This window comes from Pteronotus mesoamericanus, unplaced genomic scaffold (genome assembly GCF_021234165.1).
Source record: "Pteronotus mesoamericanus isolate MK-2021 breed Mesoamerican mustached bat unplaced genomic scaffold, CSHL_Meso_final contig_2, whole genome shotgun sequence".
In the NCBI taxonomy this organism is placed as follows: Eukaryota; Metazoa; Chordata; class Mammalia; order Chiroptera; family Mormoopidae; genus Pteronotus; species Pteronotus mesoamericanus.
Window position 1 is genome coordinate 16,497,890 of NW_026555084.1, and position 27,180 is coordinate 16,525,069.

Here is a 27,180-nt window from a genome sequence, read left to right on the forward strand (position 1 = left end):
AGGGGAAAACAAGGATGTGTATTATATATGGGTAGTACTAATTCTGTACCTATATAAACGTTTTTAATTCTTTTATTTATGCTCATGAGTTAAAAGTGTAACTCTAGAAAGCAATAACGGTATCTGTATGCAAAATAATACCCTGATATACGACAACCGGTTTTGTTTTTACATATAAATAAATAATTGAATTAAAAAATTAAAATGAAAGACTTTTTTTCCTGAATGTGTGGGCCAAAACCACAGGTGTCCATTATACATCCAAGCACATCATACATGGCAAAATAGGGGGATTTCACTTTCTCCCCACTCAGCAACAGAGGGGCTGATGAAGCCTCGTAACACATGGGTTGGCACACAGCAGGTGCTCAGTCCGTATTAAAGAACTGGACAGATAATCACAAAAGTGAAATCCAACAGGTACTTATTAGTTTCTGTACTTAATTTGTTGATGGCTGTGAAGGCTTAATGATGAAAGGTAAGTGAAAAGTGCTCAACACAATGTCTGCCACATCACGGGTATGTCTTTTTCCAGCTCTGGAGATGTCCAAAAATGGTCTTCACATTCAAGCTCAATAACCCTATCTATTGGTCAGGAAGATATTAACAGATCTTCTTTTGCCCAAATCCTCAAAGTAAAATCTCAGGTAAGCGAGGCCTCTAAGGCTCATAGTACCCTAACTCCCACGGCACCTATGCGTCCTTCCCATTTTGTAAGTCCCCGTACAGATTCTGTGGCAAGAGGCATTACGTGGACAACTCTGAAACAAGCAAACAGGCAAATTTCACCCACCCCTTCATTTACCTTATCAACTTGGACCCCATGTGACACAATGAAATTGGGGGGATGGGGCATGGACAGAACACAATCAGAAAAGGATGATCCAAAGTAAAAAATCATTTCTATCTGGAGCTCACAAAAGATCTGGGTTACCGTCGGCTGCAAACTGCTGCTCCCCTGGTTGTAGATCTTGCCGGAAATCATTCTCCTCATCGGAGTCATCTGCATGATGGTGATTGTTGTCGTGGATGTTGGCGTTATTCTGGGCATTGTTATCATTGTCATTGTTGGAGTTCTGGTTGCTGACAAGGGCCGAGGACACCCCAATTCCCGTGCCAGCACTCAGGCCGACTCGAGCACAGCCCTGAGGCAAGACAAAAACCACATGCTCGTAACCCTTCATTTCATCTCTACATAAGAATATTTATATAGCACTTGATTTACGAAATGCTTTCACATACACATACAGGACTTCATGTGAGGTTCACAACACTTCAAGCAAGATAAACTGTCATTAGGCTTGATTTACAGGTGAGATGCACAATGGGAAGAGGGCTGCCCAACAGCATGTGGCCAGTTAAGTGGTACAGCTGGGGCCAGAAGCCCAGTACGCTGACCTCCAATCCTGAGCTTTCCCCACTATACTGCACTGCTTCAACAGGGGGATGTGACCACTAAAACTGACAAGACAGAACATCATTGGTTGAAGCATTAAGTTTTTATTACAGTGAAAGTATAAATTTTATTTGTTAAGTGGCTTTAAAATACCATTTTGTTCAACTAGGCAATCTCAACTAGGCAAGATGTATGTATGTATGTTCCCAGGACACACATCTAAATAAAAAAGACAACAGCAAAGTAGAACATTTCCAAATAAAGTCCTAATCCTTATTTGTATTTTGGGTTCCTGTTTAGAGATTTAATCTCCCAATTAATTAGTCCAAGTAATAATGTGTCTTAGCTCAAATTTCCACCTTCACTTCTCTTATCTTACCTTCAGTTTATAGAACTGACAGAGACAGTTTTTCCACTTACTTTTTCTTTCCCTTCTCTAGAGACCCCTTAATACTCATTTACAAGAAAAAGAGGCCATGTATGCATGATTATAACCTTTACACCTTCACTGAGGCTGGCAGTAAAGTCCAATTATAACACTGTAAAGATATATTATTAGAAAGAAAGAAAAAATCACTTGTTTTCTTCCTTGGTTACCAAAATAAATAAACAAAAGCTCTCTCAAATGTGATTTACTTTGGGTGGTTCACGAAACATCTGGTCCAGTGAAATAAACTCCAGGCTGGGCAACAATTCAATAAACTGGCCGAAGGAGTCCAGCTTCAAAGCATGACACCTCACTAAGTTGATATCAACCAATCGAGTCCATCTTGAGTGGTCTGTTAACAAAATGGCCAGAGAGAATAAGTAACACTTTTTCCATTAAGTAACGAATTTTGCTCACAAAGACTTTCAAATCTCATAATTTTTCTCTTATTTCATGATCTCTAAAAATTGATGACTGTAAACTATGATGTTCATTACCTAATTTCATTGTGAGAACTAGATAGCTTGTAACCAAGTCAGCCTTGATTTAAATGTGATCCACTCAACAAACTACATATTTATTCAACAGCAGGACACTAGTTAAAGAAATACTGGTGCATTCACCTAATAGAACATTATGCAGCTATGAAAAGAATGGAGGAGAAGTAAATACACTTGCTGATATGGAAAGTTCTCAAAATATTCTTACTATAAAAGACAGCCTATAGGACAGTGTATACATAGCAAGATCCTTTTGTACATATAAATCATTCTAAATATTATACATGTATATGCCAAAATATGCACAAAAGAATCTGTCCAGAAGAATATACAAGAAACCATTGATAGTGGTTACCTTTGAGAAGAGGAGACTTTTCATTTTGTACCTTTCTGTATTGTTTGATATTATCAAGTGCATGTATTACTTTTAGTTATTTTAAGTGTTAACAGGAGTTCTGAGTGATGGGATTATAGGCCATTTTTTGTTTTCTTCTTTATACTCTTCTGTATTGAAGAAAACAAACAAATCAAAAACCCAATAAATGTTATTTTTTAAGTGATCTATGACCACTACAACCTAAAGTTTGTATTTCCCAATAACTTCTTGGTGCAGCTGGGCCAGGGCCAAGCGTCACTTCTGGCGGGTGAGATGTGGTCATTCTAATGAGTGGTGGATCTCAGCGGAGGCCCCGGAGCCCCCACACAGGCCTGCAGACGGGCTCTGTGAGGAGCTGTGACATCCCTGAGCGGTGACTCCCACCGCGGAGGAGGCTGTTCTGCAGGTGCCAGCGGCGGGGTGGGGGGGGCGGGGCGGGGTTTTGTTAAATAGGGTACAGCCAGGAGAGCTCTCCAGTTCTGAATTTCTTTAAAGGTTTGCGGATTTAGGTATTTAAAAAGGACCTTTAAAGAAACAAACAGTACTGCTCACTTAGGGAGAAAAGTGATCTCAATAACGAAAAATACCACTGAGAGGGATCTGAAACAGCCTAGAATTTTAAGGTGAAAAATTTCAGTACTAGTTAATGTTTAATATGTCATGTTATATATATGTGTGTATATACACACACACACTCCCTTTATCCTTGTCCTTTCAGATAATGTGCCATTTGAAAGAGAAAACAACTCTAATATCCCAAGCAACAGTCTCTAACCACTGTATGTGCCTGACCCAAAGAAGTGTATAGATAAAGATCAGGGCACTTGAATCCATAACCTGGACAGTGCAGATTTCTAGGCAGAAATGTCAGGAGTTCCAAGAGGCACTGAATATACTTCCAAGGAGGTTATCAAAGGTTCCCAGAACTTGTATGAATAATACATACAAATTATCTACATTTTATATTAGGTATGCAACTCAGTACAGACAGAAAACAAAGATACATATTATCTCGATATAACACATAGCTATATTTAACACTACAGTACCTGAGATCCAATTGTATGGATTATGTAGATGGGGGCAATTGTAAATTGCCAGATATTTGATACAGGAAAAAACTTCATTGACTGCCTTCATCCCTATATCGGTGATAATACCAGGATTTTCTACCACATCAGCCAAACCATACTTCACCAGATCTGCATTAGCCATTCTGCCTAGAAAGAGAAATAAATTATTTTTAATTAAAAAAAAAAAAAGGTTAAGTGTCATGAAGCATTTCTAATTCTTTATCTTAACACCAGTATGCTCACTGAGATCATTCTGTGTCATCTGTTCATCATCTGATTCAGGTCTGGGTACATTTTTTGGTTAGGTATACTGTACAAATAGTAACACTGACTTTGCAAAGTAAGAATTTATATTAAAAGCTAAGGGGCAGGTAATAGGAAAAAAAATACTTCCAAATGTTTAGAAAAGACAAAAAAGAAAGCCAAATTAAAGCAAAACTGAGGGATATATTATATTAGTGCATGCTTATGGTGAAGTTTTAGTTTTATCTTTTAAAAGGAAAATAATACCTTAAAATGTAACTCCCACAGTGTAAGGATCGCATGTTTGGAGCTGGGTGTGGCCATGTGTAGAAAGTGTAAACTTAGGGAATTCAGAATCGTTTTTGAGCTCATCGTATTGGCTAGCAAATCTGTATCCATCCCAGAAAATGGGCTTCTAATTCAAGCATACCCACCTTCTCTGCCACTGGGCTTTGGTACCTACTGTCTTGTCACAGACTAGGGGAGTGTGTACAAGGAGAGGGGGCACCTCATTCCTGGTCCTCTATCATCGTTTCTCTCACCTATCTGCCCTCTACTGTCTACGGTAGTCTACTTGACTATGAACAATTTGAAGAAAAGAGGAACTATGTCTAGTTCACATTTACATCTTCAATGTCCAGCATAGGACTGGGGACACAGGAATCCAAACAACATCTCTCACAGTCCTTGTAATCAACTGACACAAAACACAAAGGGAACCCAGTTGTCCTGGTGAAGCCACCCTGCACATTACAGGGACTGACACCTTTAGTTCGCCACGTTTAAAACAACCAATCCACCCAAACTCTTCCAATTTCATTTTCCATACAGTTTATGGTCTCTCTCCTGTAGTCCCGCTACTGGGTACTTACTGGCATTTCTTGCAAATTTCACCTTAACCTATCTTTTACAACTTAGTTGAGCAGTTCTCTTCAGCCTCCTAGTAAAAAGGTTTTTCTTGCCCTTTGGACTCGAAACTTACCTCCTCCCTCTGGCCAGGTCACTCTAGTGCTGATCCTGTTTCTCGGGCGCTATCTGTGCAAAGGCCGCCGCCTAACAGGAGAAACCCATGTCCTTTACTCCCTGCTTTGAAATGACCACCGTGTTCCTGCTCTTGGGGTCTCCTGATTGTCACACTCCCTCAAAACTGTGAGGACATCACCAAGGACTCATTTTTGGTTCTTTTAAGTCAGTCCACAGGTATGCTAAAAGTTGCTATTACTGAATGCTTTCTAAATGTCAGAGACTGTAATGATAAAAATCCATGGTTTCTCATTTGTTAAATAGTTTTATCTTCATTTAACAAATGAGAAAACATGGACTAAAGAAATGCCTTGCCCAAGCATTGAAGCCACCTCTCCTTGTCTCTCCAAAGCTTCAGCACTAAAGACTACTCCGCTCTGCTTCTGGTTTACAGTGAGTGTTACACCCTGTCACCTTAACGTGAGGTTCTAAGACCCCACGCCTGTGTAAACAAAGATCCCCTCTCTAAGTTTTCTCAGTACGGGTAAGTACTAAGTGATCCTTGGGTCACTTTTCTTACATTCCCAACACACAGCATCTTCTTTTCGGCACGCCCATCCCCCTAGTCTGGCGCTGCCACGTCTACCATAAATGTACAAGAGACAAAGGTGATGTTTCGTTTCTATTTTGCCAGACCCTTTGTGCAAAAAAAAGTGACTCAAGTTTTACCAGGGACCACTACCTCTACCTCCTAGAGAGATGCTTCAAAACCTAAATTACTGAGAAGGACGACATTAAGGGAAAGAGTGTGGTTTGGGACTCCTCATTCCTCCCTGGACAGACTCTCAGAGACACCTGGATCCTATTCTGACACAGAGAATGCTAGGTTGTACTTGGAGAAGCACAGGAGGGCACTTATATGAGAAAAAAATGGGTGAAATGCAGCAAATATGAAGAAGAGCTTTTAAAAAGGTCAAAGCTAAGAGATTGTTAAGTATGAAAAAGACCGTGAAACGAGCTATTTGGAAAGTGTAAGATAATAGTGGTCAAGGGTAAAGTGTTTTTCTTTGAAAATGTGTGGTGAGGGGAAAGAAACACCTTGGGGAAATACCTGGTTACAAAAGTAACTGGTTATAAAGGTAAATGAAAGACAATCTTTCCCTGGGCCTTTTAAAAGACAGTCTTTCCCTGGGCCTAAATGTGACTATCTTAAAGACACAAAATTTGTAGTTTTGAGCTCTTGAGAAGAACAAATACAAGATTATAGAAAGAACACCAATTACTCAGCTAGTAATTTTAAGTTACTACATATTGTAGAAAAGATAGGTGAGCAACCTCATTCAAATCCAAAAAGAGCTTGATACCAAATACAGCAGGTGTGAGAACAGTTTTCGTCTCAAAATTGATGAGACACCATAGGAACTTCACTCTTATTTATATTAACTAGCCTATAGTAAAATTGGCTTCATCATACGTACACCATTTCGCTGAAGTTCCGAGAACTTATTAAGGACTTTATGGAAGGACTTATTTTATCTGAAGTTACTACACTGATCAGCTACACTGATTTTATTTGAAATTACTATACTAGTTTAGCATTTTAAAGCTACACTGGTGAAAAGCTGACCTTTTTCAAAGCTATGTAGATTAAAAGTGATTCTTGTGTAAACTGGCTGATTTGATTTTTTTTGAATCACCTATATGAATGAAAACTGAAACAAAGAAAATGTAAAAAAAAAAAAGAAAAGAAAAGAAAAGAAACTATTACCATGACATACATTAGAAATGAAAAAGGACAACAGTCATGCTGTTTGACCTGGACTGTCCTGACCAGAAGAATAAGCTTTTCATGGTCTTTAACAACACAAGTTAGGTCCAAAGGAAAAAAAAAAAACATCTGGAATGATAGTGACAGCTGAAGAAAAGACTTCTTGTAAATTACATGGGGAAGAAACCAATTCTTGCAAAAATAAAAACATGCCGGGGTTCTTGCACATATGACTAACGTCATGTGGGAAAAACGTTCAAATAATGGATTGACATGCACTCAAACCCAGGATGAGTTCCCCATTGTCAACACATTCCAGAAAATGCTGCGAACAAGCCTTCCAACAGCAATTGCCACTCAATGAATACTGACCCTTCTGTGCTCACACTATCTGGGGAATCCAGAAGCCCCAGCGGGTGTGTTATGGAAATGAAGAGCATGGGCAGGGAATGGGACCTCATCTGAGAGGACCAGGAAAAGCTTCAAGGAGTGTGGTAGGTCAAAGGCAACAAATGGAACCAAGGATGACATTCTGTGAAAAAAATGAAGCAGAATGGGAAAGAAACTTGGGCAGCAGAGTGAAGACAATATCAAATGTAGATAAGGATTGTTCAGGGGAAGGTATACTGATAATCACTGTATTTCCTATAACATGCTAAACTCTAAGGTAATATTGGAAAAAAAAAATCACTGAGACTTCAAGTTAAATTAATAATTTCTTTCTCAAGAAGCGAGAGCACCGAATACTAAGCTGCGTTATATTCCAGATCAAATGGAACATCCCAGTTCAGGTTTCCATTTGTCAAGTAAGTTCTCTACAGCAATTCCAGGGTATAAAAAATGGGATAAGTCTTACTCTGCAGCAAAAACTCATCTACATATCCCAGGTGAAGGGTTTCAAACTGAGGGAACTCCAACTCTGCCATCTTTAGGGCAGAAAAGACACCATCTTTGGTGAGGGAAGGCTGGATCCGAACTTCATGTAACCTATGAACAAAGAGATACATATCACAGTAAAATAAAAGCAACCAGAATCAAAGTTCTTCCTAATGTAAGGCTCTGAAAGAAGTTTACCTTACTGAAGTGTCAAATGCAAACAACTTTTCTCCCCTCCATTAAAAATATCAGAGATGTTTCCTTTAAAGGGGCATTCTGCAAAGTGTGGGCACATCTTAGGTGGTACACTGAAGTGCTATTAAATAACAATGAATTACACCGTAAGAATTGTATACCCTTTCCAGTGCTTTCTTAAACCTGATTAAGTCAAGGTAAGAATCTGCTGCTGGTATTTTGCTAACATCTTTTCCATGCTAACTGTTAAGTCCCATTTTAACAAACAGTACAGTTCTACAGAAAGTAACAATGACTACTTACTCAAACTTAGAAACATTTTTTTATATTCTTAATATTCTACTGATGAAACAACTTTGTTTTTGAATAAATTTAAAAAACAGTTCATTCAATTTAAATAAAATATTAAAATAAAAGTAGAGGTAGACTTCTTAATAACATGAAATAGTAAATGTGGCATAAAATGATAATGAAAATGTGTTAAAAATATAAAGGTGTCATAAGGTCAGGACCTGAAAAAGCTGATCCTAAACACTGTTTTTCAATAGCAAAGAGTATCTCCAACTAATGAAACTGACTCAAAAAGCGGTCGCAGCGGCGACAGCGCCCCAAGAAGGCTGCAGGCGCGGGGCGTCTGTGCGGACGTGTGCGGGCCTCCCGGGCACTCCCAGACAGCCGCCTGCTTCTCTCAGGGGACCTCCGCCCTTCGAGCTCCCTGCGTCTGATGGGCAGCTTAACTAGCCACCCATTAGAGCTTAAAACGACCACCAAGGGATAACTGTGCTGCCATTTAAACAGCTCCTGCGTATTTTAAATCTGAACAAGGCATCATCAAACTTCACACACACGTATTTCCCCAAATTTTGGTAAAAGAGGAAAATGCATGTAATTCTAAGACAAAAGATGCAAGTGAAGAAGAAACATACCTACGCGCAGCAGTGATGATGAGGTAACCAAGGTCTACTTCAAGAGCATTTTTGCAAGCCCCCAAAACAATGGTGTGCAAATTTCTAAAACCACCTAAAGAGGAAAGGAGCAAGACATTTCATTTGACCACAGCACGTCTCCTAACGCATTTTATTCCCACTTTAGAAAATTATTTGTTTAAAAGTAAATTTAAGTTTATTTTTCCATTCAAATTAATATCGCAAGATCAATTATGACTACTGGTCATCTCATAAAATGAAAACAAACACAGTCATTCTGAAAAGACATTCTGATAGCATCTGAAAATTAGTCCAAATTATCTCGATTATTAAGCAAGAATTTTCAGAAAGCCAGAAGCTCATGAGGGGATTGTAAACAAGGGATCCTGACATTTTCTGGCCAAAAGCATGAACCTCCAGCATATTTATAAGGAATAAGATCCACATGACTTTAACTTCAGCTGGTTTTGTTTCATGTTTTTGAAACTAATAAATACAGAGCATAAAAAGTATACAAATTATCAATGTATATAGCTCATGAATTTTCACAGAAGATTGATTTGTCCTGAACTTTTATAAGTAAGATCATACCATATGTACACTTTAATGTCTAGAGTCTTTTACTAAACATTTTGTTTATGAAATACATCCACATTGTTGCCTATAGCTAGTTTGTTCATTCTCATTGTTGCACAGTATTCCATTATAAGAATATGTTACATTTTAATTTTCTATGCTACTGCTGGTAGGCATCTTGGGTTGTTTCCATTTTAGGGTATTTATGAACAATGCTATGATAAACAATCTTGAACACTCTCCTGGTGAACATATATATGTATGCATTTCTGTTGGGTTTCAAGTATTATAATCATTATTACTGTTATTGTTTCTTACCAATGGCATTTGATGATTTTCTATTTATACTTCGAATATCTAAAGTTATAATTTTAGTTCTCAACTATTAATTATCTAACTAGCTAAATTTCTTGGTATTTTTATTTCAATGAGATGATTAACATGGAGAGCATTCTATTCAAAATATAATTAAAATTATATTCTCAAGTTAAAATAGAGAATAAAATGTTTTTTTTTCTTTTAAAAGCTATCTTCTAATAGACATATATCCAAGTGATAAACATGAAAACATGTTATTAATTTCCAAGTTCTTTTGTACGCTAAGGTATTCAAGTCAAAAAACATCTCTTAAAACCAAAGTACATTAGACATCCCTGCAACATTTCTCAGAAACATTTCAAATATAACAGATGTATTATTAACTAAGTAATAAGTATTAACAAGCCAGGAAACATGCTTTATGACTCTATTTATTTCAAGAAGGTTTAACACTGCTAAAAGGAAAATAAATACTAGCCTGTGCTCATAGTTACTTACTCTCCATGAAATACACCAGACAGAAAGTGTGATTACTAACAAGCATTTTCTTTTGAAAGACTCAAAAGAGAAATAAAAGCTTAATGATTTTTAAAAATCTATTTTTAAAATATTTAGTAACTAAATAAAATTACCTGATCTCCAACTGTCTTCAACTACATGTTGGATAAGACCTCCAAGGAAAGGAACTCGAACCATTTCTAAATGTTCCAAGTTTCGGGCCGAGGCCAAGCCTGTTACTAAAGGGACGTATTTCAAGGAATTTGTGGGACCTGGGAAAAAAAGAAATCAAAATTCAACCAAATGATTTAAAATGCCTTAAAGATGAATTTTCAAAATCGGCAGCTGAAATAACTTAAATTCTTTTTTGGAAAACTACAGCCAAGTGGTTGGCTCTCTCCGGTTTATACTTATTAGAATGAAAGCATTACCCTGTTCAACGTGTACTTATTTAGCATAAGGATTTGTCAGTAACATTGGAGAGATATTAGTATTTTTTAAAAATAAATTCCCTTAAGTCTTAATAGTTGTGAGCTCAAAATAACGAAGGGAGGAAAAGCCAAGTTGAAATTTTGATTCTTCACTCAAGTAAAGTAGCTCAATCATTTACATATCTCTGTAATGAGTGTTGTGTTAAGTTCATGGAAATTCACAAAACATGGTCCTGCCAATGAGCCTGTGACTGACATGGAGACAAAACTAATATGAAAAATTATAAAAATATAAAACGGCAGAACATATCAAGTACAAAAACAAGATTCTTCTATATCATATAAAAAAGAAAGAAGAGAAGAAGGGTAGTGTACAGAGGAAGAACGTGAAGGATGTGTACAAGTGGAGAGGAGGAAGGAAGCGATAATCGGGAAAAGACAACAGTACATGGAGTGTAAGGAAAGCCGCTCAGGTGGAAAGTGGTTTGGTGGTAGATAGGTTTGCGTATAGGCACCGCAAACCTGACGATAAAAGAAAGTGCAGCTTAGAAAGGAGTCAGAAATAAAGATATCAAGAGGGGCCCTGGTTATTAGGAACTTTAAAGCAAAATAGTTCGCACCTCACACTTTCAGAAAACAGACACTGGAGGTTTCTGATTAGAAAAGTAGCACCATAAAAACACTGTTTTATGCTTTCAAGTGAATAAATTAGATGAGACAGCTATTTACATGCAGAGTCATTAGGAGACCAGAGAGAAAGAGCAAACAGAAATCTATTAAGACCTATAAAAAGTGAAAGTGCCAAAGTGCCTAGAAATATGTAGCGACGTGGTGACACCTTTTTCCCTCTATGGGTCAGACACAAATCACGTATCTATCTACTGTCTTTAAAACAAAAAGTATATTTATCTTCACAAGGGGAATAAGTTATAAAACATATAGTAGTGGCAAAATTTAGTTTCATTTATGAATGTAGCTGTGGAGTTTGCTTTAGGTTATTTTTAGAACAGCATATGTAAAGTCCCATCGTAACTACGTCCCATTACCTGCACAGTTCCTCATGACGAAAGTTCGTAAACTGATGCAAAGAAAGTCTTTGAACGGCTGTGGTTTAGTGAGTCTTACCCACTTCATATAAAGGTGCCTTAGCATTGGAATACAAGGAATTTCAGGAACATTCACTCCTAAAACATATTCCAAAAAAGAACAAACAAAAAAATCACCAAGAAACTCTGTATTCTGTGTCTAAGTTCAAGAGTCTATTTTTCAAATTGATAATGTATCTTTCAGGGATATTTTTATTAGAACAAATTACCCAATTAAAGCCTATCAAGTTTGGCTTACTTAAAACATTCTTGTAAAGAACAATATAAACAAACCATAAACAGACCAGTACTTAGTTATTTCTTTAGAAAAAGCATATGGGAAGACAGGATTTAAAAAGCATTTCTACATTGTATACACATAACTCTTTCTCATAACTCTACAACCCTTCCAGGACATATTTGCCCTGTGGATATAAAATGAAAACAGGTACCGACAGCAAAATTAAGAAGACACAGACCAACACACAAACTTACTATTTGACTACCAATACCCACTATCCCATCAGTGAGAAAACTAAATTACTCAGCACAAAGGCAGGCTAGCTGGCTTTAAATATCACGATTTCCGGATGGTATCAAGAGATGGAGATTAAAGCTTTTTACAAATATATGAATCTTAAGGATTTGTAAATGTGTGGTAGGAGCCAGTCACTATGATGCTGGGAAAGTGAGCAACCTGTCTTCTTTCTTTATTGGGATATAATAGCTGAGAATATTTACAGAGAGAATGTACAGTGACCACTACAAATAAGGTGACTTTGAAAAAGACCATCTCCTCCCCATTTCTCAGGGAAACAAGAAAGTGGTAGAGTTTCCCCCTGGCTCTGGGTTGAAGGGCACAGGGGAACTTTCTGCTTGGAGAAGATACAAGTAAACTAAGAGGTATAATAAGGATTCTTATTATATAAAAAATGTTATTACTAAAAAAAAAAAAATCCTCATACTAAGGATATTTTTTTATTATGCAATGTTCTAGAGCTGAGCTGTATTATAAAGTAGCCACTAGCTTCATGTGGCCAGCTGATAAATTAACATAAAATAGAACACTCAGTTCCTCCGTTTCACCAGCCACAGTGGGTACCACATGGCAGAGTACGGACAGGACATGGCCATCATCACAGGAAGTTACGCTGGAGGGCTCTGCTGTGGAGGGAAGAGCCAGGACCAAAAGTGGGTATTAGAAAACGGTGGCAGGACTCGGGCTCATTGAAAACAAACAAAGAAAAAAAACACACACCAACTTTCAAAACTACTCAAACCGTCCTCAGAAAGGGAGCAGACTGGTTGTAAAGCAGTATTTCTCCCATCCCCTGTCTGGGGCTCTTTGAAGGGAAATTTTTATACAAGTCTCACGAGCCTATTTTTTTGCCACCACCGATCGACAAAGCCATTTCTAAATTTCTCCTCATTTCCTTTCAGTGAATATTCAGTTATGTGTCATTTCAAGGAGCAAGAAGTGACCCAAGAAACATGTACTCACCAACTAAATGTAAAGTTTGAATTTTTGCTCCTATAGGAATTTTCAGTTTATTTTCAGGAGGAATTGGAAATGCTCCATTACGATTCCGAAATTTCCCCAAAATATGAACATGTGGCATATATGTCCAAATGGATTCTACCAATTCCAAATGAGAAGTCTCCACACCCTAGAAAATAATGCCAAAACAAGCATAAGGGCTCTTAATTTAGCATCCAAAGCTTCTATTTCTGTATCATAAAATGTTAAGCATGCAATGGAACTTAAACGTTTGCTAAGGATGGATGAAATTTGCCTGTGAGTGAACATGTGTTATCATTCCTTTGATTTATTTCATCAATGAGTTGATGTCAAATGTTCAGCCAGATGTACTCACCACTAAGTTTGGACATGCCTGCAAAGCTTCCAGAACACCTGGAATGCTAAAAGCTTCATGGCCCCGTACCCTTCGCCTCTCAAGGTATCTAGGGTGAAGGCCATATAGTTGTTCGACATCTGGCATCTTCTTCAATAGGGTCAGAAAACTGGAATCTGTGAAGCCTGAGAAGTTCAAAGATATTTAGAGCCAAGTTCATTTTTCTGATTCTCAACATTTACTAGTCACTTTCATCTTTCCCAAAAAGTACTCTCTGGTCCATAAAACCTCAAGGGCTCTGCAGAGCAGGCAACTAAAAATATGAATAAGATATGATCTTCATTTTCAAAAAGCTCAGTTCTAACCTAGATCCCATACCAACCTAGATTCTCTTAGTCTGATCATTTCCTGATAATTACTCTGCCCTGTGTTTAACTATCACTCCCTACACATTTTAAACCAGCGATTTTCAAAATTTTCATCTCATGGCACACATAAACCAACTACTAAAATTCTGTGACACACCAAAAAATGTATTCTTTGCCAATTTGACCAAAAAAAGGTGTAATTTTTGATTTACAAAGAATTAATTATAATAGTAATGACCTAGACTTTTTTGCTCCTAAGTGCCTTTTTAAGAAATCAGTGCCTATACTTGTATATAAGGATGTCTGGTACCAAGGATTAGCAGATGCAACCTTATTATGTGACATGACAAATAAGATGCAACTCTATTATATGACCTAGACATTTATGGTTCAAGACAGGGCATTCGCACCAGGCGGCCCCTGTTGTGTTGGCCGATGCCATTTTTTTGATTTGACAATTTAAGAGAAAAGAGGCGTGTCCCTTACTAGTCAGGTATTGTTCGTTTTAAAAGTTTTTGTGGCACACCAGTTACAAATTGCTGGTTTAGACAATTCTGTTGGAAAAGACAGATGGATGCAAGTTAGCAAAGAAAACCTGGATCATTTAAGTGCTCCAAGCTGCGAGGATGCTGAACTGACAGGCAGCTATTTATCTGCGAGGCAAGGACATGCTCCATAGTGCGAATCAACCATATGGGAACAAAAGGAGGCACGTTCCTTCCACAGCAGAGGTGCTGGTAAGGTCAGTTGGGAGAAAAGTCTCAAACAGATGACACTTTATTATCTGGGGCTTTTGTTTTTAATGTAGGCTGTCAGAAAGCCAACTGCCTGCTCACTGATGACAAATAAAAATATTAACTCTCAATAATAAACATGAAGCCCCAAATCACTAAGTCTTACATACTCAAGTTTTCAAAGTTATTCTATTTGTACAGGGATAGTCCAGATGATATGTTAACTTTAGAACCATAAAATTAAAGAGTAAGAAGGGACCTCAGAAATGACTTGGTCTTTCTAATTATAACAGTTCATATTATATTGACTGAGCCATTGCATGTGTTAACAATTTTACATGTTTTCTCCTCTATTGTCACAACCTAATGAAAAAGCTTATCACCCCGTTTACAAATGCATAAAAGGGGGCTTGAAACAGTTTAAAAGCTCCCAAGTGGCAGGGCCCAAATTCGGAACTAAAGGAACTAAATCTTTCGTTGTACATTACGTTGCCTGCACTCAATGGAGGCGAAGTTCCACCTTCTTTCCAGAGACAGTATGAAAATCCAAGGATATCACATAAGAAAACTATAATATACTATCAATATATAAAAATCTTAACATTATTATACAGAGGACCAAGGTTCAGAGGAGAGGCTAGTGTGGTGTTAGTAAGCAGTTAGTAGGAGCTTATTCCAGGCTAGAGACTATTTACTATACCTCTCTTTTTACATTCATTGCAGGGGCGGGAAGCCTGGGCTCACAGGCATTTATCACAGCCTGAAAGAAGCCAACAATGTGCACACGAATTCTTCTAAAATGGTATCCACTGGGAGCTCTCCTCTGCTGCTTCTTTACGGATAGTGCATTGATCCCGTCTCCAGAAAAAAAGACTGGCCTAGCCTCCACTAAAGCAAATCTAATGTAAGGAACAGCAGTCATTTTCATTCTTACTGATTTTTCCTTTCCTGCAATACATGATCACTCTCCAGAAAAAGATGAATCCTTTTCCCTCAGGATGGTTTCTTTCAAGTATCCAAAGACAACTGTGGTTTGCCTTCTCCCGAGCTAAGTTCTAGCCTCAGGTCTTTGCTTCACAAAAAGGTACATATTGTTAACCAACTATGGCCAACTGGTAAGAGTTACCAGTTGACTGAAGATGCTCTTGAAAAGATATAGAAGATATAGTACCCCGAGCCATATAATATTCCAGTATTCCAGAGGTAGTCTGTCCTGTTCCACATAATGGGACAGCGCAAGACAACTATCTCCTCAGCCCTTCACATTCAGTAAGGTTCCCTCTACCCAGCCCCATCACATTTTCAAAATATCAGGATCTGGATATTTTTAAAGGTGGTTAAAAAAAACATGTGATGAAAGGTGGTTAAAAAAGACATTGAAAATTGCCAAACAACAGTAATCAAACAGCATGAATTAATGGACTAATGTTAACTGGGAAGGAAAAAAAAAAGTCTGATCAGCCCTTATTTTAATTCTTCCCTTTGAGGTATGTTCTGCTTAACTGAAGTCATCAACTTTCTTTCCTCATGGTCTCTTTAGCTCAGGCCTGTCTGTTGTGGTTAGGCTACTATCTTTCAGTTCTTTACCTGCAAGGCCAGTGCCTTATTTGAAAATATCCAAGACCTAGTATAGGCCTTTTAAAAGTGCTTAAGAAATTCAAGTTCCAGAACTGGCTTATTAGAGCAGCTGTAGAAAAACTGGTGAATATTTGTTTAACCAGAAGATGCAATCAAGGGGTACAGGAAAACTATGAAAACCTGCATTGCAAAACAGAGGACACTTTGTCTAATGTGATCAACATATAGTTAATAAAAAATTCAGTAATAGTCTCTGATCATATATTTGTAGAACAGGCTGACATAGTTCCTAAAGGAATAGGAAATGAAAACAAGAGACTACTAAAACAGGAAAGCATCAGGCAACATGTATTCTATCACACTAACCCAACCTAAATAATTCACATAAATTCCTGCCTCCCTACCTAACAAGTGATTCCAATTGCCTCTCTCAAGACAACAAGTAACATATGATGACAACAAGTAACCTTCGATGGAAACATTATTATTAGTTTCCACTAAGAAACTAAATTCACAGGTTAACTATACTTACCACTTGGCATGTATTCCCACCAGCGCCCTGCACAAAGATCCACAACCCTCACAACTCTCAGATACAGGGTCACGGCTTCCTTTAGCTTCCGGGAAAGACATTCCATACACATGATATCCTGCAGAGGGAGGTACCTTTGTGAGAGAAAGAAACTCAAATTTATCAAGTGGCTAAGTACTTCCTCTCCCTGATGGGTCATTTTTTCCTTCTTCCATTCTCCTACTCCTCCAATGAAATAAGATCTTAGGAATATTCACAGGGCTTTAAGATTGACATGCATTTATTTATTTATTTATTTATTTGCTAAAAATAGCTAAGTCAGCAAATACTCAAGTACCTAAACAAAAGTACTGAGCCTCCTCCAAAGGGCATTTGCCTTTCTCCTTTTAAGTTTTTAAGGACAAAGAAAATCTCAAAAAAAAAAAAGAGGGGGGAAGGGGAAGAAAAAAAATCTCAGTGCATTTCAAAGCAAGATGATAAGTGAATGAATGCAAGGAATATAAGAGTACTGATCAATCAGAACACAGCCAGTATCATTTCATAACTTTTACAGAATCCATTTTCTGTAGTGGCTAAAAAATTCCTCTCTACTCCTTCAACACCCACCCCCTACAGAAACTCTACTATTTTCTTCCCCAATAGATATGTATACTAGGTTTATAGTAAATAATTCTGCCCTAGATCTTTTACCTTTTAGATCACACACTCAGATAAAAGTAGTACATAAGCCTTAGGTGAGAACACTTCACTTGAACTGCAATTTCCTCTTTTCCAACCTCCCATTAGTTTTCCTTCCTGGAACTTTTCAATGAACTTCTACTTTTTTTCTGTTTCCAGTAATACCTATATACGTTATCTTTTGAAAGATTAGAAAATCTCATTCTTTCTCTTTCTCAACACCCCTCCATGCACAACAAGATTAATATTTTAAAAAACAAACGCTGTCCTTTGCTGAGCTGGTGTCTTGTCACAGACGGAAGTCATTGTTTCACAACTTTACCAGGTGAGGTGTTCAGTGTTAGCCACAAAGCCCTCCCCCATCTTCCCTTCCCTTCCCTTCCCTCCGAGCGCCCCGCCCTTCTGGCTGTCAGCTGACTCCAGCCACGCGGGCCCACGCACAGGCGTCCTGCTGTTTCTAGTCAGCCCCCAAGCTGAATTCTTCAACATCCCTCATTGATTCTCTTAACCCTGTCCACACCTCTCCAAATAGTCCCTTCATTAAATTATCTTCAAATGCCAGCTGAGTGTATTTTGTTTCCTGCTAGAACCCTCACTGATAAAGTAGGTGCTATTAATTTTTCTATTTTGCAAGTGATGAAATAGGCTCAGAGAAGCTGACCTGCAAAAAGTCCACAGCTGGGGAAGAGGAAGAAAAAGATGTCCACAACGTTGGGTCTTAGTCTAATTCCTAAAAATTAAGCTAATTCTAAAAGAAAAGTCCAAGTATGTCTGTTGAATATATCTCTACTCCATTTTTCCCCCTACCTCTGGCTCTTCTCCCTTTCCCTTTAAAACTATTTAAATAAAGAGAATCAAATCAAATCAATTTCTCTATTTAAAAAAAGGATTACTGCTAACTTAATTTACAGTCTCCATAACTTAGATATAAGTAGCATTATTTTTAGAAACTATACAACTACACATTTTATAAACAATGAAAAATATTGAATGTTTTCTAAATCAAGTTTTGCCTCTATATTTTCTCCTAAATCACTGTTATCCAAAGTATTTGCCTGAGTTAATATTATACTCCCTTTAAATACAAATAGATCAGTAATCACATGAAGTTTATCTTACATCACATTTGCCCTTAGAAAAAAAGATGTTATTTTTTCTTCACAGATATATAGTCAATGGGCTGGAGTCCAAAAGCCAGATCAAATACATTTTAGAAAAGATATGCTTAACATGGCACACACAGCAAAGATTAGATTTCCTTTAAGGAAACCATGGTTTTTCTTGTTTCACGAAAACATGCTAAGTAGTTATCAAAAAACTAACACGTGAGTCCTCAGATAAAAACTCTAGAAGCATAAAAATAAATCTTTTTTAGAATAAACAGCTCATACCAAATTCAAGTATTCACAGTTCTTCACATTCTGCCAATTTGCTGCATGTTTTTTTGCATTAGAACCAGAGTAACACCCTTCTACTTGGCTCCCTTCCATCTGAATATTCTGTTTGAACTGCAAAATATGACTCGATCTACTCTCAATTTAAAAAATGGTCAAATTTGTTCATAGTATGTCCTCCCGTCACTCAACAAACATGTAACACACGTGCTTGGTAACAATTTTATCAATGATTTCTTGTGGAATTTTAATAGCTTTACTGTTTATTTCATTGATGCATTTAGAATTTAGTTGTCAGATATGCAATAAGAACATACTTTTATTATTTTCACCAAATGGTTTTCTGGTTGTGACATCATCGCTGAATAATCCACATTGCTTTTCCTCATTGATGAAAATACCCAATTTATCATAAACTAGACCCCCAAATATATCTGAATCTACATATGTAGCCTACATATGGAGTTTGTTCTACCCAACTGTCCGGATATCCTCTCCAATTCCAAATCTTTAATTAGTGTATATTTTAGAATATATTTGAGTATTTGGTAGAGTTATACTCTTTTCCCCCCAAAATCTGGCTATTCTAGCAAACTTTTTTCTGTAAGACGGACTTTAGTATCATTTTGTTATGTTGAAAAAAAAAAAATCTGTTATTTTAATTGGGCCTCCTATTCCCAGACAGAACTGAACTAACAAAAGCTGCATATGGCAGAGAATAACAAACTGAAGAAGATAAAGACTAATACACATTTATATTAGAAAAGAAAATAAAGTGGCCATGGTTCCCTAAAGGAGCTCTCTTACTTTTTAAAAACTTCTTAATCTACAAATATTTAATAATTTTTAAAACTTCAAAACATTTCTAAGAACTTCATATAAAAATTTCCCCTAGTAACTAATCTGAAATAATGGAAAATCCGGATGCTTACAGAAGTTAATTGCGTAAGAGAAAAACTGGAAGCATTCCAGATGTCAGAAAACAAGGGCAAAGGTAATTACTGTGCCACGGGTCTAAAATGGTAATTACAAAGGCCATGTAGCAATAAGAAAAAAGGCAGAACATAATGGTAACTCTTAACACTTGCCAAGCATTTAAGCCATGCAGTGGTGCGAAGTGCTTTAAAAGCATTATCTCATTGAATCCTTACTATCACATCTTTGTATCTACCATTGGACCACAGCTAGTTAATGAGACTCAGGAGTCAAACTCAGGTCTCCAACTCCAGAGACAAAATTATTAGGGTCTGTTTACTGAATGAATGGATAATGACTGAAAGAAGAGTGTAGGGAAAACTAGAAAGACAGGTTTTCTTTTCTTTTCTTTTTTGGTTCCTTTAACTACTCTTATAATTCAGATTGTATAAAAATATAATAAAAAAAGATTTCGAAAAATGTTAACACAAAACAACTTTCAGGTGTGCATGGCATATGGCAATGATGCGTATTATTTCACAAAACCTTTGTTTCAATCACGTATTATCTGTCTACCGAGCAAAAATGTGTTCCTCACTTTGGGTTGTGGTCAAAAAAGTCAGGAACACTGCCTTATGTACGCACAGTACTGTAATAACAAAAGTCAACAAATCGCCCCGTCAATAAAAATTCCAAGAAGCCTGGAATGTTAATACAGTCTAGGGAATGGCTGTCCAGCAGAACTTTCTGCAACAAAAGAAAAAACCTTACCTAAAAATATGGCAAAGCACTTCATGTGAAAGTTGATTCATGTAGTCCTTCGTTTCATCCGATACTGTTTCCTCAGGGGTGTCATTATTCATGAGACACATTTTAACACTTTTCTTTCGTGGGCCCATTGCTGCGTTATCTCCAGTATCAAAAAGCAAATCTCCCCTCTTCAGTACTTGAGTTCAAAGTACCTGAGAGCAAGCAGAGAACAGAGTAGACTAAGGCAGCAAACCAGAGGCAAAAATTATTCCTATAAAACCTAGGCAAAACAACATTTATTTTAAAATACAGACAAAGGTAATTACAATACAGACCACACTCAAATTAATAAAAATAATTACACAAAAGGCGCAGAAAATCGTCTTCTGAAGAGCAGTAGAAAATATAAAACTGAATTATTTAAAAAAAATTCAAGGAACCCCAAGTCCTGGATTCTAATTTGTACTCCTAGCTAACTCACTCAGTTTCACCAACATCATTTTTTTCAAAGGTAAGATCTCTCACTTCCCACAGTCACTTGATTGCTCTTTCAACAGTTTTACCACAATATTGCTCTTGCATCCACTCTTACTGGCGTTCAGGCCTCCGTCGGCCCTCATGCAGGCTACTGCCAGAGCTGTATGTCCACCGCTGTATCGCCAGGGCCTGGCGCAAAGCCTGCCACAAAGGAGGCCTACGATACGTGATTTGCTGAATAAACGCTTACCATTCCACACTCAACCACTGAAGCTAGAGTTATCTTTTTAAAACATCCCCCTGGCTGTGTACGAAGTGAAAAGAGCAAGGTGTTGACTTTCCATAAAAGAAAAAGGACAAATATGTTCACGTGTGCATGGGATACTTTTGGAAGGATCGATGATAAAACATTAACAGTGGCTACCTCTAAGGAGTGAGAACAGAGGTTTAGGGAAGTAGGCAACAGAGGTTTACTTTTCACATTCTTCTCCATTGCTTGAAAATTTTAGATTGGTTATGTATATATCTTAAAAAAAGAAAAAAAGAAAAAGAAAAAAAAAAACAATGACCAAATCAGCTTACAAGAAATCCTAGGTTCTAGGATAAAATCTCTTCTGATCTGGTCTCAAGCCACCTTTCCAATCTCATCTTTCAACCCGACCACTTGCTCCTTTGGACCTGCAGCTCCCCCAAACGTTATCTTTCATCCCTAATGACTCTGACTAGAATGCCCTTCCTTTTTTTTTTTTTTGCCTAAAAAACTACTAATTTGTTTTTTTAAAAACCTGCTTTCAAAATCTAGTTTAAATGTTAAGTCCTACTCACCCCCTCTTCTGAGCTGCCTGGGCGCTTCTACTACAGCAACTTGTGTAGTATTTTATCTATCGTGTCTCTGCCAGGAAAAGAAACTCAACCTTCTGCCTCTAGGTGATAACAAGTCCTTGCTCATAATAAATGCTCAAGTGTCTGATGTTTGAACATCCATCAGTCTTTCCATTACCCTATATGCATCCAGACACTCTAAGCTGCTAAGAACCATTTCATGTTCCCATTTGCTAGCATAGCACTCAATGATCTCAGCAACAAGCCTATAACTCTGGCAAAAATGCATCAGTAGTTATTCCAATAAGGACACTTCACAAACAGCTACCTTGCAACATATAAATGACTCAACAAGACTATTAACTACTACAGGGCAATCCAACCATGGATTAATTCTCTAGCTATCGTATTATAACACGTTTTATCATTTAGAATCTTCATAACTCTAACTGTTCACAGGCACCACGTTCTTAACTTTTCATTCTTAAATAAAAAATCTTTCTTTCCCCTTCTCCCTTCTTTTTCTTCACCAAACCCACATCACTTATAATTTACACCTTCATCTATGATTCCACATTTTATTATCCCTTTTTATTTTGCAATTCTGTGGTTTTGTGTGAGTCAGATTTAGTAGCCCTAGCAAGCAACCTGCATTTGAATTTCTAAACCAGAGTTTATAAAAGTTCACTTGTTTGGAACTCAGAGAAACATTTAATCACAGATATGACATTATACAACATCGTATAGATGTTAGGACTCCAGCAAGCCCACAAAAGTCTGTTTAACCTACAGTGTGCATTAACACTACTGAAGGACCGAAATGAGAAAGACTAACACAGTTTTAGGTGACGCTGTATGTGTATTTCCCATGTCATGCCTAGAATTAAAGATTTGGTCACACAGCTAGAATTCAACACTCGGTCATGTAAGCTACCTACTTGACAGTAGGTAGAGTAGTGACCGCCGCCCCTCCCCCTCACTCTACGCCTTTTGCGGAGATGGACACTGGGGTAAGCGACAACTCCATCCTCCACCCAGGGCCTCAGCAGAGCAGGACCCACAGACAACTCCATCCATCCGCTCCAGTCCAACTAGGTGCCCCTGAAAATGTTCAGGAGATAAAAAGCTTCCTCATTAAAGACGAATTTATTTTATCTTCCCTTACATTAAAAAGACTTCCCTTGCCACCACTCAAACTCTATAAAGGACACCAAAATCGTTTCAACTAAACTCAGTTTCACCTTCATTTATGTGATATACCAGCTAGGCCATGCTAAGCATTTCGTCCCAGGCACTGAGTAATACATGCCTGGCATCCCTGTATGCAAGGCATGCAAGGTCCCAACTGATGGCTGGGTCTCTCTTGGACGTGCACACCCTCTCTTAATTGATTTCAGAGGGATGAGAGAAATAAGCAAGTGAGAACAGAAAATTGTCATGGCTAGCTTTCTAGCCTTGGTTTCTTTCTACCCTCCGCTCCAAAATATCATCACCACTTGCGACTCGAAAAACCAAACAAAGTAGGAAAGGTCCAAAGCAGCAGTAGGTTAAAAGGGCAAGTGGAAAGGAGAGAAATTCCAACTAACAGCAGTAGATAAAGATGACACATTGGAGTTGGCTGGCAGAGGAGTCGGGGAGGGTCGGGGAGAGCTGAGTATAAATAACAGGTGAGTATAAAAATAAGAAAACTAGATAGTGTGCAGCACTAGGTATTTCTAAAGTCAGCAGGCTCTGGGGGCTTAGACTCTAAATCTCAAAGAAATGTCATTCGGACAGAATCAGAGAATCACAGAATGTTACAAGTTGAAGGGGCCTACTGAGTATACCTAGACGCAGTGCTTAATTTTTCCTGGGCCCCAAACCTATCTAAGGCTATGATGAAAGCTGTACTTCTTCACCCCAAGAGAAAAAAAAAAAGAATACCCAGACTCACATAAGCTGAAGTACATACGTACAATTTCAGGGGCTTCACCTAGAGGTCCCTATCCAAGACTGGCGTCCTCAGTTTCCAGATGGACAAATAGTGCCAGAGAGGGTGAATCCCCTGCCCAAGGGCATAGATTAAGTGTCGGAGCTCAGGCTTGGATTAAGACTTCCCCAACCCACACTACACACCCTATCCCGTCGGTCCTCTGCATCCTGGCTGGTCCCCTGCATTCCAGAGATAGACACCGATGCTTGCAGACTTCTGGGTGCCCTGATAGAACTGCTGCTGACTGCACTCTCATTCACACATTAGGTTTGCGGTCCACCTACTTAAGGCTTCCACAGAGTGGCCTACAACAGTCCAGGGTATCCTACTTCTGTGTCTGTCTCTTTGAAGGACCTTAGCAACAGGAGGCATCATTTTTGTCCTGGAGGCCCAAGTACATTCTAAGTATCAATCCTGTGTTATTTGTGCATACTCTTTAACCTTGGATCCTTCCATAACGCAATTTCTCTTAGGCATGTATGTTGTCTTTCAACCTGCTGGTTCAAAGCTCCTTCCATCCCAAACAAAACTACACTATTCTCTACTAATTCAGTTCCTTCTGGTGGCTCCCAAATTTAACCCAGTCTTTTCATCCGTAGTCCTCAAGGCTACCTCCACTTCTTGTAGAGGAGCGCCACTATTTCCCTGCTTACAAATCAACTTATTTTACTTCCAATCCTCCATTAAAAGATGTTTTAATACTTGTTCACAATTCTCACAATATCTGATACCTAAAAAAAGACCTACATAAACTCACTCTTTTACTCTCCTAATGTCACACCTAAAAATCCTCCTATCCATGTTCCAACATGTCCACATCCTCCTCCATCTCTAAATTATTCTAATTACTCCTTTCCTCAATCACACGAGACCCTCCAGGATATGTGTTTGCCTCTTATTATACACTTTACAGGGCAGAGATAAACACCTTATAACTAACCAGAAAACTCAGGGACTTCTTCTTTTACAAAATAATCACAATTCTGTATCAATTTCTCATTCTGTATCTAACTAATAACAACTCTATGGAAACTCCTCTTCCTGATTGCTACTATCTATCCATCCATCCAGCCCTCATTTAAGTAACCCATCTTTCTAAGTGCTAGGTGGTGACAAAGTCTTCCTTCCCATGAAGCTCAGTCTCCAGTTGGAGTTAGATTTTAGCCACCATTATCTTACAACTCAGTCATTTCAATTAGTATAGCTTAAATTACTTTTCATTATCCCCATCAAAAATGCCTTCTCCCATTGAAAGCTTCCCAATGTCCGCATCACCCTATCTGATCAAGGGCTTCCCTGCCCTTCAGGTTTAATGCCTTTCATCAGTTTCTACAGGCTTCAGCTTACTTATATCAAAGTAACCCCTTGCATGTCACTTAATTTGGCTACGTAGCCCCCATCAAAAATTGTCAATGTCTCCTATAGAGGATGGCCTCTCTTTCCTAAAGAAATGCCATACCCTACATTCACCAAGCTGCTTAGATTAAAAAACAAAAATAAAAAAACCTCCACAAACTCAAATTAAAAAAAAAACAACAACAGAATTATGGTACAGAAAGGGTCAAGAATTATGCAGTCCAACCCTTAATTTTCCAGATAAGTAAAATAAGGCCCAGAGAGGTAAGCTGGGTTGTCCAAAGGCATAAAGTCAAAAAACACCACTTCTGAGTGAAGCGAGGATCCAGGTCTTCAATTCTAGTTCAGGTCCAATTTTATTTCACTGTCACTTTACCTCACTGAAATACAGTTGCTCCTTGTCCTCCTTTTCTATGTGAGTATCGTTTTTACTAAAGTGTGTACCTCCAGGGCACACATTTAAACAAACACACACACAAAGTCTATATTCTTCACCTCAACAGGACATAAGAATCACAACGTTGCAAATTTTAGAAGGAAAGAGCCTTAGTAACTGTCAAAAATGAAAGTTAAAAATTACGAGCACAGGTTTTTCAATCTATATGACTACATAGGTACCCTCCAAACTCCATCTTTTCCCTTCCCCAGAAAATCATAGCCTGATAGAACCACTATTTCATTCTCTAGTTTTGCTGGGAGTATGGGAAAGGGGATTAAGAACTAGTGACCTGATTCAACACCTTCATTTGCCAGATGAGAAATCTCACGTTCACAGAGAGGAAGAGATTGGCCCAAAGTGAACCAGCAAGTTAAGAAAAAGTTGTAAGAAAAAAGAAAACAAACTCCTATTTTTAACATTGGTGTATTTTACATTGCTGGTATTGGTTTGTAAACAAAGTCTTCAGGGCAGAGATTCCTACCGCACAGGCACCTTCCTAAGTGTCCAGCTGCCCTGGGCCGGCTTGGGGTCTGGAAAACCCAAGGCAGACATCTCTCATCAGTGACCTCCTGGCTAGAAACACAGGCTTTTCCGGTCTCCGAGGAAGGGACTCAGCAAGGGAGTGGAGAACCTGATTTCCTGAGCCAGGAGGGACATCAGAGGCATCCAGCACATTCATTACACCGACAAGCAAACGGTGTCACAGCAAGGGTGATGGACCTGGGCAAGGTGGACCCGGTCGGACGAGCACTCGGGGCTCGGGATCCCGGGGCTGGCCGCCTCTCAAGGACGTATCCGCTGGGTTCTGCTCAGGGACATCCCCTGCGTACGCTGAGTACAGACGGGCCTTTTTCAATGTACTGGCTGATACACTGACTTAACATTAACACCGTGGAATTCGTGGCGCCCGGCGTAGGATGGGGTCCCCTAAGTTGTCCGGGTCAACAACTCTCATTTTGCTCAAGAAATCGAGAGCAAGAGCGTGTTCCGTATGCTGGTATCTTGGGTCAGGTTCAGACAAGGAGGCAACCCCACAATCAAGGCCTAGAAGGCCAAGAACCACAAACCCAATCCCTGCTTTCCCGGGAGCCAAAGGCCCGAGAGGGGCCCGAGACCGACTGCCCAGGCGGTCGGGAGCCCGGGAGCCCCCAATCAGCCGCCTTCATCCCGCCGCACGCGCCCCCGGCTCTGCGGCCCGCCTCCCGGCCGCGGGCCCACCCGGCCGCCGCCTCACCTACGTCGGCCCTCCGTCTGTTATTTGTGGTTGGGAGGGAGGGAGAATCGGGACCGAGGCTTCCCGCGGCCCCCACCGCCGCGCGCTTCCGCTTCCGCCGCCGCCCGGGCATTTCCGGAGTGTAGTTACCGGGGGCTGGGCCCGCATCCGGACCATGCTGGGTGTGGGACATAGGCGTCGCTGCACCGCCACCATGTTAAGAGTGGCGTCTCGGGAAAGGGGTGGGGACAGTCCTTTCACGTGACAGTGTCGGTGCCCCGGAAGCGGCTGCAGTCTGACGCCAGGAAAGTAGTAACGACACTGGTGATGACAGCTCTTTTGATTGAGAACCTGTACTTAGTGGTCAGCAATGCAGAGTTTGAGGCCAGAAAGAGGTGGTTCGTGTGGGAGAGCCTCCACTTAACTGACACAGACACCACAATCGAGC

General features: G+C 39.0%; 1 protein-coding gene across 4 annotated transcripts in view; it reads right to left on the reverse strand.

The window, feature by feature from the left end:
• The window catches only part of FBXO38 (F-box protein 38), a 46,141-nt gene extending 19,295 nt beyond the window's left edge, over positions 1 to 26,846 (reverse strand). For 2 of the 4 annotated variants that reach the window (XM_054568216.1, XM_054568213.1), the window contains exons 1-12: positions 26,754 to 26,846; positions 20,475 to 20,665; positions 16,717 to 16,850; positions 13,526 to 13,689; positions 13,153 to 13,318; positions 11,613 to 11,750; positions 10,270 to 10,407; positions 8,744 to 8,837; positions 7,603 to 7,733; positions 3,749 to 3,919; positions 2,033 to 2,175; positions 935 to 1,145 (exon numbers count right to left, since the gene is read on the reverse strand). In XM_054568216.1, the coding sequence (XP_054424191.1) occupies positions 935 to 1,145; positions 2,033 to 2,175; positions 3,749 to 3,919; positions 7,603 to 7,733; positions 8,744 to 8,837; positions 10,270 to 10,407; positions 11,613 to 11,750; positions 13,153 to 13,318; positions 13,526 to 13,689; positions 16,717 to 16,850; positions 20,475 to 20,602 (1,618 nt within the window). In that variant the 5' untranslated portion in view covers positions 20,603 to 20,665; positions 26,754 to 26,846. Of the gene's footprint in view, positions 1 to 934; positions 1,146 to 2,032; positions 2,176 to 3,748; positions 3,920 to 7,602; positions 7,734 to 8,743; positions 8,838 to 10,269; positions 10,408 to 11,612; positions 11,751 to 13,152; positions 13,319 to 13,525; positions 13,690 to 16,716; positions 16,851 to 20,474; positions 20,666 to 26,753 lie in introns of those variants that run through there. The other 2 variants (XM_054568214.1, XM_054568215.1) reach the window with 2 other exon arrangements.
• Between the last annotated feature and the right edge of the window lie 334 nt (positions 26,847 to 27,180).